The sequence below is a fragment of the Heloderma suspectum genome, chromosome 6, assembly GCF_057233095.1.
Source record: "Heloderma suspectum isolate Gila_16-S chromosome 6, 16-S_ref, whole genome shotgun sequence".
In the NCBI taxonomy this organism is placed as follows: Eukaryota; Metazoa; Chordata; class Lepidosauria; order Squamata; family Helodermatidae; genus Heloderma; species Heloderma suspectum.
This window is the reverse complement of record NC_139463.1, coordinates 47,247,711-47,265,393: the sequence shown is the minus strand read 5'-3', so window position 1 is coordinate 47,265,393 and position 17,683 is coordinate 47,247,711. Positions and strand designations below refer to the sequence as shown.

Genomic DNA, 17,683 nt, shown 5'->3' with positions numbered 1-17,683 from the left:
CCTTCCTGTAGAATTTATATCCAGAGATGACCGTATCCCACTAGTTCTCTCCGTTCCACCAGGTTTCTGTAATGCCCACTATATCCAGGTTCTCCTTTAAAACCAGGCACTCGAACTCCCAGGCTGTGTCTCTACAACAATGGAAGGGGAAGGGAGGAGTGGCTTACCCACATTTTTCTAGGAGATGGTTTTGGTCTGGGCAGGGCTTCACAAGAGTGTGTATCACCCCATTTTAAGTCACTTCACATAACATACTTCCAGGGGGCGGGTGGAGAGAATGTCATCTGAGTGGCAAGGGCTGCTCAACCAATAAGAGAGGCTTCCCCCCCCTCCAGGTTCTTCGACGGCAGTGAAGAAGAGGGCCTTGGCAGTGGTCCCCCCGCCACCGCCGCCATCTCCAATGCCTTCCCCAGTGAGGTCTGCCTGGTGCCACAACACTGTCATTTTTTCGGCACCTGGCTAAGACTTTCCTCTACTCCCAGTCATTTGACAGCATATGATGGGGAAATTTAGGTCTTTATCAGGTCCTGGCGGTTTCATTGTCATTTGTTTTTAGTTTCTTTTTAAACTGTTGTCATTTTTTGAATGTTAAAGTTTTTATATCATGTTTTATCATGCTGTGAACCACCCAGAGAACTGTGGCTGTTGGGTGCTATAGAAATGTAATGAATGATCAGCCGTGGTGTGAGGGGGGCCTGTCAGTGTCTGTGCCAAGGGAGCCCCAAAGCCAGCATTGACGGGGCTGCAGAGAGACCAGAGGTATGAGCTGGAGAGCACCGTGGGGTGCAAAGACAAAAAAGCCAGGGAGCAGAGCATGCCCCCTTACACTTTGCTCCCAGCACATTTTCTTGCTTTGATTATATTATTATTGTTGCTGCTGTTGTTGTTGTTGCAAAATTTAAAAGACCCATCTTCTCTGGAAGACAAAAATAGACACACATGCACCACCATCACTCCAGCATGGAGTAAACACATAAAAAAATTAAGACCCTCTGCTTCCCAGGGCCAGTGTGCTGGTGCACATGCAAGCAAAGGCAAAAGACATTTGTTTTCCAGGGACTTTTTAATTTGATGTGGTGCAAAATGTGGGCCGATCAACATTGCGCCCGCCATCGCAATGAATTCGGTGTCCCGTCGGGTTAAATGCTCTCGCATTAAAACATGATTATTCACACTCACCCATTTTCCCCGCTGCGGTGCTTCATCGAATGTGTGGGCTCAGTTCACACTCGAGTGCTGTGCTGTTTTCCTGCTGTTTTCCTGCGCACATTTGTCTGATCTCGGATGCTAAGCGGGGTCGGCCCCGGTCAGTAGTTGGATGGGTGAATGCTTTGGAATCAGGCTTCCTGCACTGAGCAGGGGGTTGTTGTACCCCTTCAAATGAGACTAAGTTTTACCCCCTCCTATCCCCCTCTCCAGATGTTTTTTTTTAAATTAAGGCGTTATCCTCGCAGAATCGGGGCTTCTCCGCAATGTTTTTTTTTTTCTAATTCAGGCATGATCTTTGAAGCTTCACACCTTTGAAGCTTCCAAGAACATGCCTAAATTAGAAAAAAAACATGGTGGAGAAGTCTCGATTCTGCGAGGATAACGCCTTAATTTAAAAAAACAACAACAACCGCAGTGGGGGATAGGAGGGGGTAAAACTTAATCTCATTTGAAGGGATAGAACAACCCCCTGATCAGGGCAGGAAGCCTGATTCCCAGGCGGTCGCCCATCCAACTACTGACCAGGGCCGACCCCACTTAGCTTCCGAGATCAGACAAGCATGCGCACATCCAGCCCTTTGCTTGTTGCTGAGGAAATGGGGGCTGCTGAGGAAGCTATGCGATCCGTAGCCGGAAGAAGACATGGGGCCGTCAAGAGCTGTGATTGGACAGGAGGGAAATGCAAACACCGCTGTATATGAACAGGTGGGGGAGGGGACTACAACCGGATACGGTAGCGAAGGCAGAAAATCAGAGCACATTAAGGGGAAATACTGGGATATTAGGGTATTGAAAGTGGGAGCACGGAAGTGGGACATTCCGATTCCAATTCGAGGCGGGTACTGCGTAGTGTGAAAGGCAGGCGGTGAAACCTCATTGGAAGTGAAAAAAGGTGATAAGTGCTGATCCAGCCTGTGATGTGGCTGCAAAAAAGGCAAATGCTATTTTGGGCTGCATTAATAGAAGCATAGCTTCCAAATCCCATGAAGTACTAGTTCCCCTCTACTCAGCACTGGTTAGGCCTCATCTGGAGTACTATGTCCAGTTCTGGACACCGCACTTTAAGAAGGATGCAGACAAGCTGGGGAGGGTTTGGAGGAGGGCAACAGAGATGATCAGGGGACTGGAAACAAAGCCCTATGAGGAGAGACTGAAAGAACTCAGCATGTTCAGCCTTGAGAAGAGAAGACTGAGGGGAGATAGGAAAGCACTCTTCAAGTACTTGAAAGGCTGTCACAGAGAGGAAGGCCAGGATCTCTTCTCGATCATCCCAGAGTGCAGGACACGGAATAATGGGCTCAAGTTACAGGAAGCCAGATCCCGGCTGAACATCAGGAAAAACTTCCTGACTGTTACAGCAATATGACAATGGAACCCATTCCCTCGGGAAGCCAGGGGCTCTCCCACGCTGGAGGCGTTCAAGACGAGGCTGGACAGCCACCTGTCAGGGATGCTCTGACTGGGTTTCCTGCGTTGACAGGGGGTTGGACTCGATGGCCTTGTAGGCCCCTTCCAACCCTACTATTCTATGATTCCCCCCCTTTATATCTTTTTTTAAATTTATTTTTGTTTTTAAAAAACTTGCTGAAGCACTAATGTGCTCCTACAGAAAAGCAAAACCAGCAAATAAATACAGGAAGAACATTTTGTGTCTTCTGGAGAAGTGGAAAAATAAACATTAAAATGGGGTTGGAGTTGGGGGTGTAATGAGAAAAATCCTCCTGTACTTCTTTTGTCTTTCTGCTGGAGTAATCCAGCGCAGGATAAAGCAAAACAAAACATTACAAATTAAGAAGCTATCTTCTGTGGATTCCGCACAATCCCGGAATGTAATTGAAGCTATCCCATCCCTTGTTGTTCCAGAATAAATTCTGGAAATACAAATCTCGAAGAATTGTGGATTCTGATATTGTCAGTGCCACTCAGGTAAACAAACCAAGGGAGAATTTGGTAGGGGCAAATTTTAAAAATGCTCCAGTTTGTGTAGAATGTTTCTGGCCATTAAGCTTCCTGGTTGATCTTGATGCAGGCACTTATCTCATAGGATGGAGGAAAGGACAAAATAGGAAAACTTCTCTGTACACTGGCTGGAGTCAGGGTGGGATGCAAGCATGACAAATAAACAATTAACACAGACTTCTAGTTCTAGGCACATTTTTAATTGGCAATCAATCTCAATGCACTAGTCATGTTTCTATGATCCAAGCATAAAAAGAAAAAGACGTGAATAAAATCCAAGGTCAGAAGAGATCTTTATCTGAGAAATGGCCAAATTGTCAGGTAGGAGAAGCTGGAGGTTTCTTAGAAGCTGAATGTTTCTCCACAATAGCTGAATTTCACAATCCAGAGGATCTCAAAATCTGAGCATGATCCAGAATAGTACCAAAAGCTTGGTCCTGAAAAGAAAGAAATTAGGACAATCAAACTAGTCTGATGTAATAGTAAAATAATTCTGCCATTTGGACAGAGGAGGACAATGCAGTTTTTGGCATCCTGAAGCTCATGCTATATCTACACCAGAAACTACTTAAATTGATTTTATTCCTGTTTAACGGCTGTGCCCTCCCCATTCTGGCTTGAGTGGGACTGCTGTTGAATGGTTCTGGTGGTATTGGTGGGAGGATGCAGTGGTGGCGGTGAATAATAGATAGACGGCCTCTTGGAAGTCCCTCAGGTTTCCATTCTGAACCCCCACCCGCACCCCTTAATTCAATATATATCTGAGGCTGCGGATGGGACTTGGAATTTTGCTGGAGGCTGTCCTTCATGTCTGTTAAAAAACTTCAGTGTGCAAAATTCAGGAACTGATCTCCTGAGCATGTTCTATGTTGCTGCCCCAGTTTCTACCATGTCTCCCCATTATCTTCACGGCATAATCCAAGGCTCTTCGAAGAGAGACTTCTCCTCCTCCTCCTCCATCACAATCTTTATGAGCAGCCAAACAGGACCTCAACTCTGGCAGATGTGTGCCAGCTCAAAGCAGCAGGGAATACAGAGGCACATTCTCATTGGCTGCAGGACCATCATGGTGGTCCCTCCCAGTGGAGATCCACCAAAACCTAGGCCCAGCCATTTTCTGGAAGTGCTGTAACACTGTTTTGTTTGGACCGACATTTAATCATCACAGTTATGCCAATACAGCGTAATTTAATCATCCCCAATTATTTCCACCTCGCTGCAATCAGATATCACGCGTTCAGGACACTTATTGACAACAGCAGATGAGTAATTTTTGTTAGAGAAGGATTTTCCAAATTGTGATTTTGCCTGTTAGCTCGGATCATAGCTAAGCTAACATCCAATTGTCTGACCAGTTCAACATTCTCCCATTCAAATAGCCATCGTGCTCACTATTGGGGTGCTAGGCTATTACTTACTATTCTTCCCCATTCAGATATCGGCTCTGCCCTGCTGTTGTACCAGATGTTGGTCAATTGCTTACTTGTCACCATTTGGGGAAACTGGCTTAGTTGCACATCTCCACATTCTTTCTTTTCACAGATCTTAAATTACTGTTCACAAAGCTGTTGCTGTATTTGGGACACACCCATAACTATAACTTTGTGCTCCCAAGAACAAAATTCAGCAGTATTTGTCACATCCCCAATTTTAATTTATTCTACTATACCATTTGTTTTGTTTTTATTTTGCTGCTTTTATTGTGGTTTTTAAATCTTGTTTGTTATACAGGGTTGTATCTAGACTTAGTCAAGCTTAGGGCAGACCCAATGAAATCAGTGGGACTTAGTCATAACTAACTTGCCCTATTTATTTCAGTGGGTCTACTCTAAGCATTGCTAGGTCTGAATCCAACACATGGTCCTGGGGCATGCGAGAAACCTAATAAATGAAATAGATAACTAGATCATCGTGCATTTAACTTGCGGGGGGCACTGTTTATTCCTGATGGACTGTGCTGTTTTATGTATTACTGAGCTGGTATGTATTACTGAGCTGGTATGTATTACTGAGACCTGGGTGTGGGAACTGTGCTGTTTTATGTATTACTGAGCTGGTATGTATTACTGAGACCTGGGTGTGGGAACTGGGAGGGGTTACTCTCTCCCAGCTGTGCCCTCCTGGGTACTCAGTGCAGCACCAACACCGACTCGAGGGTTGGGTAGGGGGGGTTGCCGAGGTCTATAGGATTTCGATCTCCCTCTCTAGGCTTCCTGCTCATTCGAGTGCAGATCTTGAGTGTTTGTACCTTGTGTTGGGTACCCGGGACAGATTAGGGATTCTGTTGGTGTACCGCCCACCCCGCTGCCCATCAGACTCCCTGCCTGAGCTGACAGAGGTGGTCTCGGACTTGGTGTTGAGGACTCCTAGGATGATGGTCCTGGGGGATCTCATCTTCCATGCCGAAGCCGCTGTATCTGGGGCAGCTCAGGACTTCATGGCTACCATGACAACCATGGGGCTGTCCCAACATGTCATTGGCCCAACGCATATAAAAGGACACACGCTTGATCTGCTTTCTCGACTGGGCAGGAGGATGGTGATTTGAAAGTGGAGGAATTAACATCTGTCCCTTTGTCATGGTCAGATCACTTCCTGCTGAGGTTTAGACTCTTGGTAGCCTTCCCCCTCTGCAAGGGTGGGGGACCTATTAAAATGGTCTGCCCCCGGAGGCTAATGGATTCCGATGGATTACAGAGGGCCCTGGGGGATTTTCCTGCTGGTATGGCTGGTGCTCCTGTCGAAGCCCAGGTCACTCTGTGGAATGCAGAGATGACTCGCGTGGTTGACACAATGGCGCCCAAGCGCCCTCTCCCTCTGAGCAGAGCCCGGCCAGCTCCTTGGTATACACCCGAGCTGAGGGCAATGAAGCAAGAGGGGAGACGGCTAGAACGCAGGTGGAGGAAAACTCGTTCTGAGTCTGACCGAACACAGGTTAGAGCCCATTTTTGAGCCTACTCTGTGGCGGTGAGAGTGGCAAAGAGACAGTTCTTTTCCACCAGCATTGCATCTTCTCAGTGTTGTCCAGCAGAGCTTTTCTGCATGGTTCGTGGCCTGTTACATTCTGGGCCAGGGAGAGAGATGGTGGAACCCTTGGTGGCACGCTGTGATGAGTTTGCAAGGCACTTTGAAGATAAAGTCGCTCAGATTCGTCATGAATTGGACACCACAATTAATGCAGTTCCATTGGTAGAGGCGTCCAGAGCGCCGTCTGGTCCAGTTTTATTGGATGAGTTTCTGTTACTGAGGCCTGAGGATGCGGACAAGGAGCTTGGCCAAGTCCGATCGACCACTTGTGTGCTTGACCCTTGCCCTTCATGGCTTATTAAATCAAACAAGGAGGGGATGTCCGGCTGGGTCCAGGAGGTTGTAAATTCCTCCTTGAGAGAGGGAGTGGTAGGGATGGCGGAGAATTTCTCCACGAATCTTGGGGAGGCCAAATGCCAACGCATTCGGCCCCCCGAAATTGTTGGTTAAATTCTCCGCCCCCCGCCCCCCCCCCGGGATGGGACTTACCTCCCTCGAATGTCCCTCTCGGCGGCGGGTCCCAGCAGGAGTTCGGCGGCGGTTCGGCGGGGGCGGGGGCGGCGGCTGGTCTTCCGACCAGCTGCCACCGCCGCCATTACAAAATAAAGTAAAAACAAAACAAAACACCCGTGATAGGCTACGTAACGATTTACGTAGCCTATCACGGCTAGATTTCCAAAGTCAGCCGTGATAGGCTACGTAAATCGTTACGTAGGCTATCACGGTTTTTTTTTTTCTTTTCCACTTTTTTATTTCGTGGCCAGGGAGACGGGGCGCTTCTCCCCGGCCTGAATTTCGGCCAGGCGAGGCAGGGCGCCTCCCCCCCCCGGCCTGAATTTCGGGGGGAGAACCGAAGCGCCTCCCCCCCACCGCGAAGCAAGCTGCGGGACCAGGTAAGTGCCTTTCGTACATCCCTAGGTGGTGCCTGCTGCTTTAAAAGAGGCGGTAGTTAGACCACTCCTGAAAAAGCCTAACCTGGACCCAGAGGATGTTAACAATTATAGGCCAGTGGCCAACGTCCCCTTCCTGGGCAAGGTGCTTGAGCGGGTGGTTGTAGGACAGCTCCAGGCACTGTTGAATTAAACAGATTATCTAGATCCATTTCAATCGGGCTTCAGGCCTGGTTTTGGAAAGGAAACTGCCTTGGTCACCCTGTGGGATGACCTCTGCCAGGAGAGGGACAGGGGGAATGCGACCCTATTGATTCTCCTGGACCTCTCAGCAGCTTTTGATACCATCGGCCATGGTATCCTTCTGGATAGGTTGTCTGGGCTGGGAGTTGGAGGCACTGCACTGCAGTGGTTCCACTTCTACTTGGATGGCCGATTCCAAAAGGTGGTGCTGGGGGATTATTGCTCTGTGCCATGGCAATTGTGCCATGGGGGTTCCACAGGGCTTTATTTTATCCCCCTTGCTGTTTAACATCTACATGAAATTGCTAGGGGAGGTTATCCGGAGGTGTGGGCTGAGGTGCCATCAATATGCAGATGACACCCAGCTCTACCTCTCTTTCTCATCAAACCCAGGTGAGGCAGTGGCTGTTCTGAATCAGTGCCTGGACACGGTAATGGACTGGATGAAGGCCAATAAACTGAAACTCAATCCAGACAAGACGGAGGTACAGTTAGTGGATGGTTTGTCTGCCCAGCTAGGTGATATTCAACCTGTTCTGGAGGGGGTTCACTCCCCCTAAAGGATCATGTTCATAGTTTGGGGGTGCTCTTGGACCCAGAACTGTCACTTGAGGTACAGGTGAACTCAGTGGCACGGAGCACTTTTTATCAGCTTAGGCTGGTATACCAACTACACCCTTATCTGGACAGAGATAGCCTAGCTACAGTTATCCATGCTCTGATAACGACTCAGCTGGATTACTGCAATGCGTTATACGTGGGGCTGCCTTTGAAAATGGTCCGGAACCTTCAGCTGGTCCAAAATAGGGCAGCAAGATTGTTAACATGGAATGGCAAGCAAGCTCATATTATGCCAGTACTTTTTCAGCTGCACTGGCTGCCAGTCCATTTCCGGGCCCGATTCAAAGTGCTGGTATTAACATTTAAAGCCCTTAACGGCTTGGGGCCAGGTTATCTGAAGGATCGCCTCCTCCCATATGTGCCTGCCAGGACCTTAAGATCATCCTCATCAGTCCTTCTCCATGAGCCCCTGCCAAAGGAAGTGAGGTGGGTGGCTACTAGGAGGAGGGCTTTTTCTGCTGTGGCACCCCAGCTGTGGAATGAGCTCCCTAGTGAGGTTCGCCTGGCACCTACATTGTATTCCTTTTGGCGCCAGGTGAAGACCTTTTTTATTTTCCCAGGCATTTTAGCATTTTAGCTTTCTAGACTTTTAGCTTTGCTGTTTTAAATCTGTATTTTAAACTTCTGCACTGCTGCTAGGTTTTATTGTGGTTGTATTGTTATATTGTGGTTTTAATGTTCTATATATTTTAAATTGTTTTATTGTGTGCCGTTTGGTTTTAATTTTTGTGAACCGCCCAGAGAGCTTTGGCTATTGGGTGGTATAGAAATAAATAAATAAATAAATAAGACAGGTGGAGGGGCAGAAACACTCTGTATCCCTAAAGCAGAAATACTCTCATTGCATTCTGCAAACACCTTTGGTTTTATGAAAAGTGGCAAAAATGTGTTGCTTACTTTTCACTTCGTAAGCAGCATAGGTTGGAATCCCTTTGCACATGGCCTCAACATTCTTCCCATATGGAGTCAAGTCCATGATCCGCTTGGAGGAAACCATGTAAGTCATTTCCTTGTGGGGAGGTCCTTTAGTACGATCCTTCTAAACAGGAGGAAACAATAAAACAGCGCTTAAAGACAGAATTCATTGGGGTTAGTGGATAAAGCAAATATGCTGTACCAGAAATATCTTGCTTTACATCATTACTTAGCCACAGACTCAAGAGAGTAATGACCTACCAGCCATTTCTACATCTGTAAAATGGAAATAATAGTGACCTACCAGGGCCCCATCTATATGGCACTGCTTTCACCCTCCACCCCGTCGCAACTGCACAACAATGCGGCTTCGAGTCAGCCTGCCTTGCGATACACTTGAGATGTACTGCGCACTTCCCTAACAGACTTGCCGTGCCCTTTTTTCGCCATTTTACTGAAATGCGCAGCTGTGCAGTCCCATGAGTGTGAGGGAGCGACACTTCAGTGGCTGCTTTGTATTTGAGGGGCTCTGCTGTGTCTTTCCATCCCTTTTTAGGTAAAAAGTGGGTGTTTTGTGCTCCTTCATTTCCACACCATCAGTCTGTCAGTTCCCCAGCCCGAGACTCTCGCGATGGTTTGTGCTCACAAGCGTGAGTCTCGTGCCTAGCCATCGCTCCGAAATGGTGGCCAGAGTGAAGTTAGTCCTTCCCTAAGAGCCTCTACCACCCTCTGCTGGCCCTTGGGTACTGAGTCCACAACCATTGTAAAGATACGAAGCTGCAAAACTGTGCGGAAGTGTGATTAAATAGATGAAAACGCCCCGCTGTGCCTCTGTAACTGCGCAGCTGCAAAGGGATGGGGGGGAGTAAAGGGGCATCACAGAGCGATGCAGGCACTACGCACGCCTACAACTAGCTCACTGCAAAATGCAAAGTCGGTTCGGGGAAGGAACAGACAGACCGCAACCGCGGGGGAACCCGCAGTAAACCCCCAAAATCGCAGTAAAACAACTCCTCAGAACGCCGCATTTTCTGGGAGAAAACCACGGATAGCTGCGAAGTCACAACTACATCTTCTATCCTGAGGGACCTCGACTCCCCCCCGCCCCAGAGTAAAAGCCCAGTGTAGATGGGGCCCAGGTCAAGGCTGGAAAGCATCTTGCGAATTAAACATGCAACACAGTGAAAGGTGGTGCAAGTGTAAGCTGACCCTTTATTTAGGGCAACTGTGCAGAGAATTCTACAAAGTATAATAGCCCATACAACTTTTAACTAGCCTGCCTGTCTACAACACACCACTCTAAGGGCCAAACTAGACATGGATCAAAGTAGTCTGTGGCAAATTAAGTGCCTGAAAATAATGAAGAAGAAGAAAGTCTTCGTTCACAGAAACTCGTATTCCCGCTCACCTGCAGGTAATGTCATTCACAGAGGTAAGTACAGGTAAGACCTATCCTTTTGGACTTTGTCCAATCCTTTATAAAAGCCACATAAGCTCATGGCCAGCATCACAGCATCCTGTGGCAGCCAAGAATTCTTGGAGCTAATTCTGCATCGCTTTGTGTGAAGACGTATTTCTGTTTCTCTGTCCTGAATCCACCATCCTGAACATCATTAGTAGCATTAAGAGTCTCTATAGCCCACCTTTCTAGTTCAAACCTGAGCCAAGGTGGTTAACGTAAACAAGCATACGGAACTACAATCAAAGAAGGAACAAATTAAAATGAGCAGCAGATAAAAGCACACAAGTTATGAGGGAGAAGCAGCAAGAACTAACCCACATGCAGCCGAAATACGTTTTTGAGAAGTGGCAAAATGCCAATGGAAGGTGAGCTACATGGATCTTCCAAAGACAGAGTTGCAGAAGGGTGGGTGCCACAAAGGAGAAAGCCTCCCGACATATCTTCACCAGCCTCAGCTGGGAACGAGACACCCAAAATGGGCTTCGCAGCTGAGCAGGGTCACGTGAGAGGAGACCATTCTTTGTGCATCCTGGTCCCGAAGCGGTTAGGGCTTTAAGCGTGATGACATGGCACCTGGAAACGGGCCAGCAGCCAGCAGACCTGAAGAAACCAAGGGGCTGCTTGCTGGCCCCAGTCAGCTGCCGAGTCACTGCACTGTGCAATCGCTACAGTTTCCAGATGGTTTTCAAAGGCAGCCCCAGGTGTTGCACCTCCCTGGAGTCCAGGCTCTTCTGGGTTGCCTCACTTAACTCAGAACAAACTCTGTGACCAACAACATGCAACAAGGATCCTTGTGGCCTTACCTGCTTCTCTCTAATGGCTTGTGGAAGAGTGGTAACATCTGGAATGAGCTGTGGATTCATTCTGGCAACAATGCAGGTTTTCTTGGACAGTATCCGGGTTGCCATGAAGCCCTGTCCAAGCAAAGAAGTAGCAGTCAGCCACACGTGACTCAACAGCACAGCAGAGCAGAGAAGGAGAGGGGAGCTCAAGAGGAGGGGCCCTTCTGTGGGACAACCCCTTAGGTCCTTGTAAAGTGCCATCATGTGCCCCCTCAAGTCTTCCCGTATCAAGGCTACGCATGCTTAGGGCTTTACCAGATGGGATTTTTAAGGTACTATCCGCCGGCCTGGTTTGTGGGACTTTGGGGGCTGCTCACATGACGTCGTCAGAGTCCTGCCGTCCTCCCGTGTAATTCCATGTTCCCCCCACCCCTGCTTCTCCTATATTTTCTCACAATGGGGAAGATGCGTTATTTTCATGATTTGCAATTAAACAGTGGTGCGGCTGCCTGATTCCAGGAGCCTGCATTGTTTTGAGGAGATGTGGCTGTGACATGTCTCTGGGGGGGTGTTTTCATGGCTTCATGTCCACCCGCAGCCACGTTTTTCCCTCTCCCCAAGCCAATTGCACCTTTTCCTCTCTCTCCCTTGCTTTATTCCACCCCCATCAACACCCCCCCACACATACATTGCTCTGTGAGGTGTTTGTATGAAGCTGTTGTTGTCGTCGTTCATTCCCCAGGAAGTGGACAACTCTGGAAGATCAGAGGTTCACTGCTGCAGCTTCCTTCACTTTCCTGGTTCAAAATTCATGCAGCCGGGGCGTGTCCTTTACTCCCACACTCACTTCATGCCTGCCCCTCACCTGCCCGCCTGCCCCTCTCCCGCCACCATTTTGCCCACTTCATTGCTTTTGCTATAAGAATTTTAAACGTTCAGGGTGAAGGAAGAATCTATGATTCTATGATTCTATGATTCTAAGCCTCAGCAACAAACCTTTGATCTTCCAGAATTGCACAGTTGTGCAAGTCCAGGAGAATGAACAAAAAAAACCCACCTCAGTGCTAACAACTTGGTGTGGAGAGAGCAGCGAAGGGAGGAGGAGAGCTGTGACTTCATTCTCCACCCACTGGTACTACTTGTAGTTTACAGTGGAAATATACGTATGATTGGTGACACTAGGAGCCCTCCGTCTGGGAGAACACCCAGTTCCTTCAATCTTTCCTGGACTTAGTTTCTAGTCTCCTGATCATCTTTGTTGCCCTTCTCTGAACTTGTTCGAATTTATCTGAATCCTTCTTAGTGTGGTGTCCAGAACTAGACACAGTATTCGACATTATGTCTGTCCAGCACAGAACAAAGTGGAACTATCACTTCCTGTGATTTTGAAATGATACTTCTATTGATGCAAACTAAAATTGCATTTGCCTTTTTCGTAGCCAGTAGCCACATCACACTGCTGACTCCATTTTGGTTGGCCTAATAAAGGTATTACAGCAATATGGATTTTGGAAATAAAACCATAATAACCTTAAAAAAAAACACATTGATCCAATAAATACTTAAAACTGAAACCATTTCATAAATTCAACAGCCTGGTAAAATCCCATTTAAGAAAACACCATACATTTCTATTAGCTATGCACTGATATCATAGTGCAAAAAAGCCATCTTTATGTCAATGTGCCTATGATTGCATCGAGATTCTTCCTGTGCAGAATAAACATGTGTGCTTAGGTGCACTGAGAAAACAACATTCAAAAAATAAGAAAAGAGCAAAAGCAGCAGCAGCAGCAGCAAAGTGGCTGTGACCGTACATGGAGTGATATGGTGATGTCTGTACGGTTTTTTCTGGTACGGTACTTTAGCAGCGTGCTGGAGCGCACGTGCACAACGGTTCAACACAGTTTAAAAAGGACATGAATGGCTATTGATAAAGTAGTATGGGGGTGGAATGACAAACAAACAGAAGGAATTAAAAGCTGCAGAAAATTGCATGCTTCCATTCTCAAATTAATTTTCAGTGATGGGCAATAGTTCAACTGCAAATAATAAACTACTGGTTAAACTACTTTTCATGTAGTTGAATGGTCATTACAGTTTGCATAGGTTGTATGAGTAAAGTAAATGCCTAAAGTCCCTACATTCAAATTAAACCAGAATTCAGGAGGAGAGGAATACAGGGAACAGAAATGGAACAGAATGGAGGACGTTTCCCTGTCCCTAGCTAATATAAATGAATGAAAAGGCTCCTTACGGTGTGGTAGTCCCAAACTGTGTTCCAGGAGTGCCAGCCATTATTGTTATCAATGTTCACCACCTTCTTTTTATTGTCGATACTCACAGACTGGTGGGAACTTCCACCAACATTTCCCTGGTTATTTTCATTTACATTCTTGGGTGGAAAAGACAAGGAACAAAGAACGGCAAGAAGGTCAGGATTTAAGCGTTCCAGGTTTCTCAAGAAGCAGGTTTTAAAATCCTACAAACATTTGTCCTTAAAAACACAAAATATTAGAAAGGGGGACCCACCAGTGGGTTTTGTGCAGTCCCCTCTAAGGCGTGCCACCATAATCCAGCCTCAAGCATCTTCCAGGGACTGGAGGTACTCTGGAAGAGCACTGCATAGTAGCTTCATACCGGCATTTTACCGTTTTACCTTCACTCCCAGTCTCGCAAACTGGCCATCCTGCCCGTGGCTCAAGAACAGGAGCAGAGGGAATATTTAAGAGCTGGTCACTGAGCATGGAGTAATAACGAAGTGGGGGGAACACACACAGACCTTGGGGGAATTTGAGGGGAGGGGGAAAGACAGGAACCCTAAGGAGAACTTTTAAAATGAGAGGAACAGATTGATAGGGGAGTAGCAGGTCCCAAGCCCACAATGGGTTCTGAACCTGGGGGTCAGTTAGGTGGGGATTCTGCCTGGGTACCCAACTGGCCAACTCTGGCCAATGGAAAGGAGTGCAGGGAAAGCAGCCAGGACAGCCAGGGCCCTGGTAATAGCACGGTGGACAGCTGCGGAGGTGCTTTGCTTCTCTGCTCCCCCCGCAATCCGCCTGAGCATTACTGAGCATGAGGGAGGGGCTAAGGGACCACAGCTGGGGTGGGGTGGCCCACCACTTGTGCAAATACACTGCCTGAGCCACCCTGACCGACAACCAACACGGCCTGTAAGAAATGACTGATACTGGAAGACACTTGGTTCCCCAAACACATGCTTGCACAGTTACTGCGAGCGCAGGGGCAAGGGGGGCATTTGCAGGGAAGGGCTGGAATTCTCCTTTCCCAGTCCATTTTCTCTGCAACCAAGCAGCCTATCCTTAATGACCGTTTAAAGTTTCATTAAATAAATACATACATAAGTATACCTGCCTCAGAGCGCAGGTGTGTGTCAGGGGACCGGGGGGGGGGGGAGGAAACAGTTAAAAACAAGAACAACAGCCATTTGCAGGGGGAAAGCAGTGAAGAAGGGAAGGATCCAGCACCACAGTGGCCAAGTCTTCCCAGCAATGCCCTTTTTATCCCTCACATTCGTATTACGGGTTTGCTTCATTATGTGGGATTCCACCCCAATGCTAATATATATAAACGTATATTAAGATCTGCATAATATATAAAAGTACTCTCAAGACACTTCCACTTGCAAGTCTCTAAAACAAAAGAAAAAACAAACCAAAATACCTTAATGAGAGCAGTGTGTATAATTCGACATAGTACTTACATCATTAGCCAAGACTGAGGCTAGTAAAACTCCCAGAAGTACAATGCTCAGAATCTGAAATGGGGTTCAGAAGAATATTAGCATGAAAGCAATCTTGTTAAACAAAGGCTAATTTTCAATTTATGAAAATTAGAATGGACTTGAGAATCCACTATGTATGAAATTATTTGGGGCAAGAGGTGGAGCTGGAGGGACTCCCCAAATGCCTCCATTTCTAATTTGCAGGTAGGCAGCAAATTCCAAATTTTGAAATTCAAAATGCCCATGTTAGCACGTTGCATACTTATGAAATTTTCATTTGGTAAAAGGTCTGGATGTCATTGGTGTATGCAGGCTGCTTTTCTGTTCTGGATTAAGGTTGCTTCCAGATGCCCACCACTACTAATCCAATGACCTTAGGGAGCTGTTCCAGCTTTACCTCCTCAACAGATTTTCTCCGGTAAGAAAAAAGACAGAAGTCATGGTGGGGAAATACAGGAGGGTGAATAATGGAAGTCACCAATATCTGGAATCCCCATAACATTCCATGAATGAGGCAGGATGAGTCTCATCTTGAGGCACCTTAAGACCATCACACTTAAACCCTTGGAATTCAGTGAGCTGAAGTTCACCAGTGTTGCGTTGCCACTCAAGAACATACGTGGACACTGGACACGATGGCCTTGTAGGCCCCTCCCAACCCTGTGATTCTGTGATTCTATGTCTATCTCATTGTCTGCACACTCACCACGCATGTGCCAGGGAGCTGCAACCCACCATGTCTATGTCTGACGCAAGAGAATCTGGTAGCAGCGTCAAGCAGAACACTGTACACTCATCTGTGAAATATGAGCATCTACCCCTGTGTCAGTCACCAAATTGTGGGGACAAGATTTGTGATTTAGCCTCAAACAAATAGGTTTTTCTCAGTCAAATATCACTCTAATAACAACACTCTAACAGTGGTAGACTTGGGCTTTGTGGTGTCGGGCTGGGTTCCAGGAGATCAGCGTTCTACTCCTCACTCAGCCATGAAGCTCCCTGGGTGAGTTTAGGCCAGTCACTGACTCTCCTACCTCACAGGGCTGTTTGTGGGGATAAAATGGAGGGGAAGAGGAGGACCATGTCAGCCGCCTTGGGCTCCTCGCAAGAGAAAAAAAGGCTGGGTATAAATGTAACAATGAAAACATCGTTTGAATTGAGAGCAACCAGTTCAAAATCTTGTTGATAATGGCTTGCCTCTCCAGTGCCATATCATGCTCCCCTTTTCAGGGGAACATTTCCCAGACCTGTGTTTTAGCATGAGATGGAGAAAGCCCCAGGAATGATTGCAGTGAGCAAGGGAAGAGGTAACGTGGTCTAGTGGGCAGTACATTGGCCTCGAGCCCACAATACCAATGTAAACCCATTTCAAAGCGATGTGTCCTGGGGTGCTTTCAGACAAGGCTTTTAACTGTGCAATCTCCCTGGCTCATTCATGGGATTTTGCAGGGGTGCAGATGATGTCATCTTCCATTTTGCAATCTGTGTTTTCCCACCACTTCTTCCACCTTTTTCTTAGCACAAAAAACACAACAGCCATGAAAGAGGGACAGGGGGAATAGCTGTACGAGGCCTTTTGATGGCTCGCGCGCAGAGCCCTCTCTCCGGAAGTCCCCCAGGTTCACAACCATGGTTACCTGGGAATTGTAGTTGTAGGGGATAGGGCTCTGCCACAGACAATTATCAGCACCCGCACAGAACAGCATTTCCAATGGTTCTTTAGGGGTAGTCACAATAACGATATCACTTTTAAACTGGTTTAAATCATTTTACTGAACCATGGAGTCATTTCCCAGCCTCGTTCCTCAGTCTGTACATAGGGCATAATAGCAACATACCACACAGGGTAAGTGTTAATGAGGATAAATGAGATCTGGAAATTGCTACCCACAAAGAAGATTTAGGGGTAAACTGGGATCTCAGCTAGATGAATATGCTCTAGGTTTTTTGGGGGAGAAAATTAGAGATGTCTATACTCACAATCAGCTTCATTTTGTTGCTAGAAGGAACACAAGACCAGCCAAATGTGAACCCTTCCACTTTATATACACGGGTTTCCAAAGATGAGGTGTGGACAGGCCACTGAGATACGGCACCTTATCACACTGGAATTGTTCCCCCTTATAGCTGGCACAGTATTCCTGGGTCACGTACACAGGTGACAAGGGAACTGGGCGACACCCTACAGATAAGCTACATGAAGCTGATAAAAGATATAATCAGTATACTTTTTGATAATATTTGATGACACAGAAGGCATGGGTGGGAGGTGTCTTTTTGTTTAATGGTTAATTAAGGTCGAGTTTAATCCCACAAAATAAACACAGTTCCCTTAGTAAACTTGGTGTGTGAAATGCCAAGTAACATTTCAATGTCTGTATTGCTCAGGGTAGAGTAGGCAAAAGTAAATGACTTTTTATTTGAAGGGTTAAGTTCAGTTGTAAAGTTTCTCTTGAAGAAATCATCTGATTTTAAAGGAAATACGAGTCTAACATGAACAGGCATGTTAAAGCCCGTTCGCGATGCCAGAAGTGGGCACCCTCTCACCATGGGCTGCATCTGGCCTGCCGTGCCTCTTGCAGGTTCCGCTTGGGCTTTCCCTGCCAGATGGGACAGGAGCAGCCCCTCCCCACGGGGGGTGGGGAGAGGACAGACGGGGGGAGAGAGCTCTGGAAGCACAGATCTGGCCACATGCACGCTTTCAGATGGCATCCCTCTGGGTGTGGGTGTGGGTGTTGCGAGGACTATCCTCTGTTGGAAGGGCCGATTGCTTTGGACCGCGTCTGGTTTAACGACACAAACCGTCAGAAGGGAGAACAGCGGGCGGCCC

The 17,683-nt window shown here is 47.2% G+C and overlaps 1 protein-coding gene across 1 annotated transcript; it reads right to left on the bottom strand.

Annotated features, from left to right (window-relative positions):
- Positions 1 to 3,348: 3,348 nt before the first annotated feature.
- LOC146340776 (gastrokine-1-like) lies at positions 3,349 to 16,872 on the bottom strand. Its single transcript, XM_084804202.1, has 6 exons — positions 16,834 to 16,872; positions 14,833 to 14,886; positions 13,366 to 13,503; positions 11,130 to 11,240; positions 8,847 to 8,988; positions 3,349 to 3,605 (listed from the first exon to the last, which is right to left on the bottom strand). The coding sequence occupies exons 1-6, from the start codon at positions 16,843 to 16,845 to the stop codon at positions 3,511 to 3,513; spliced, it is 552 nt and encodes a 183-aa protein (XP_084660328.1). The 5' UTR covers positions 16,846 to 16,872; the 3' UTR covers positions 3,349 to 3,510.
- Between the last annotated feature and the right edge of the window lie 811 nt (positions 16,873 to 17,683).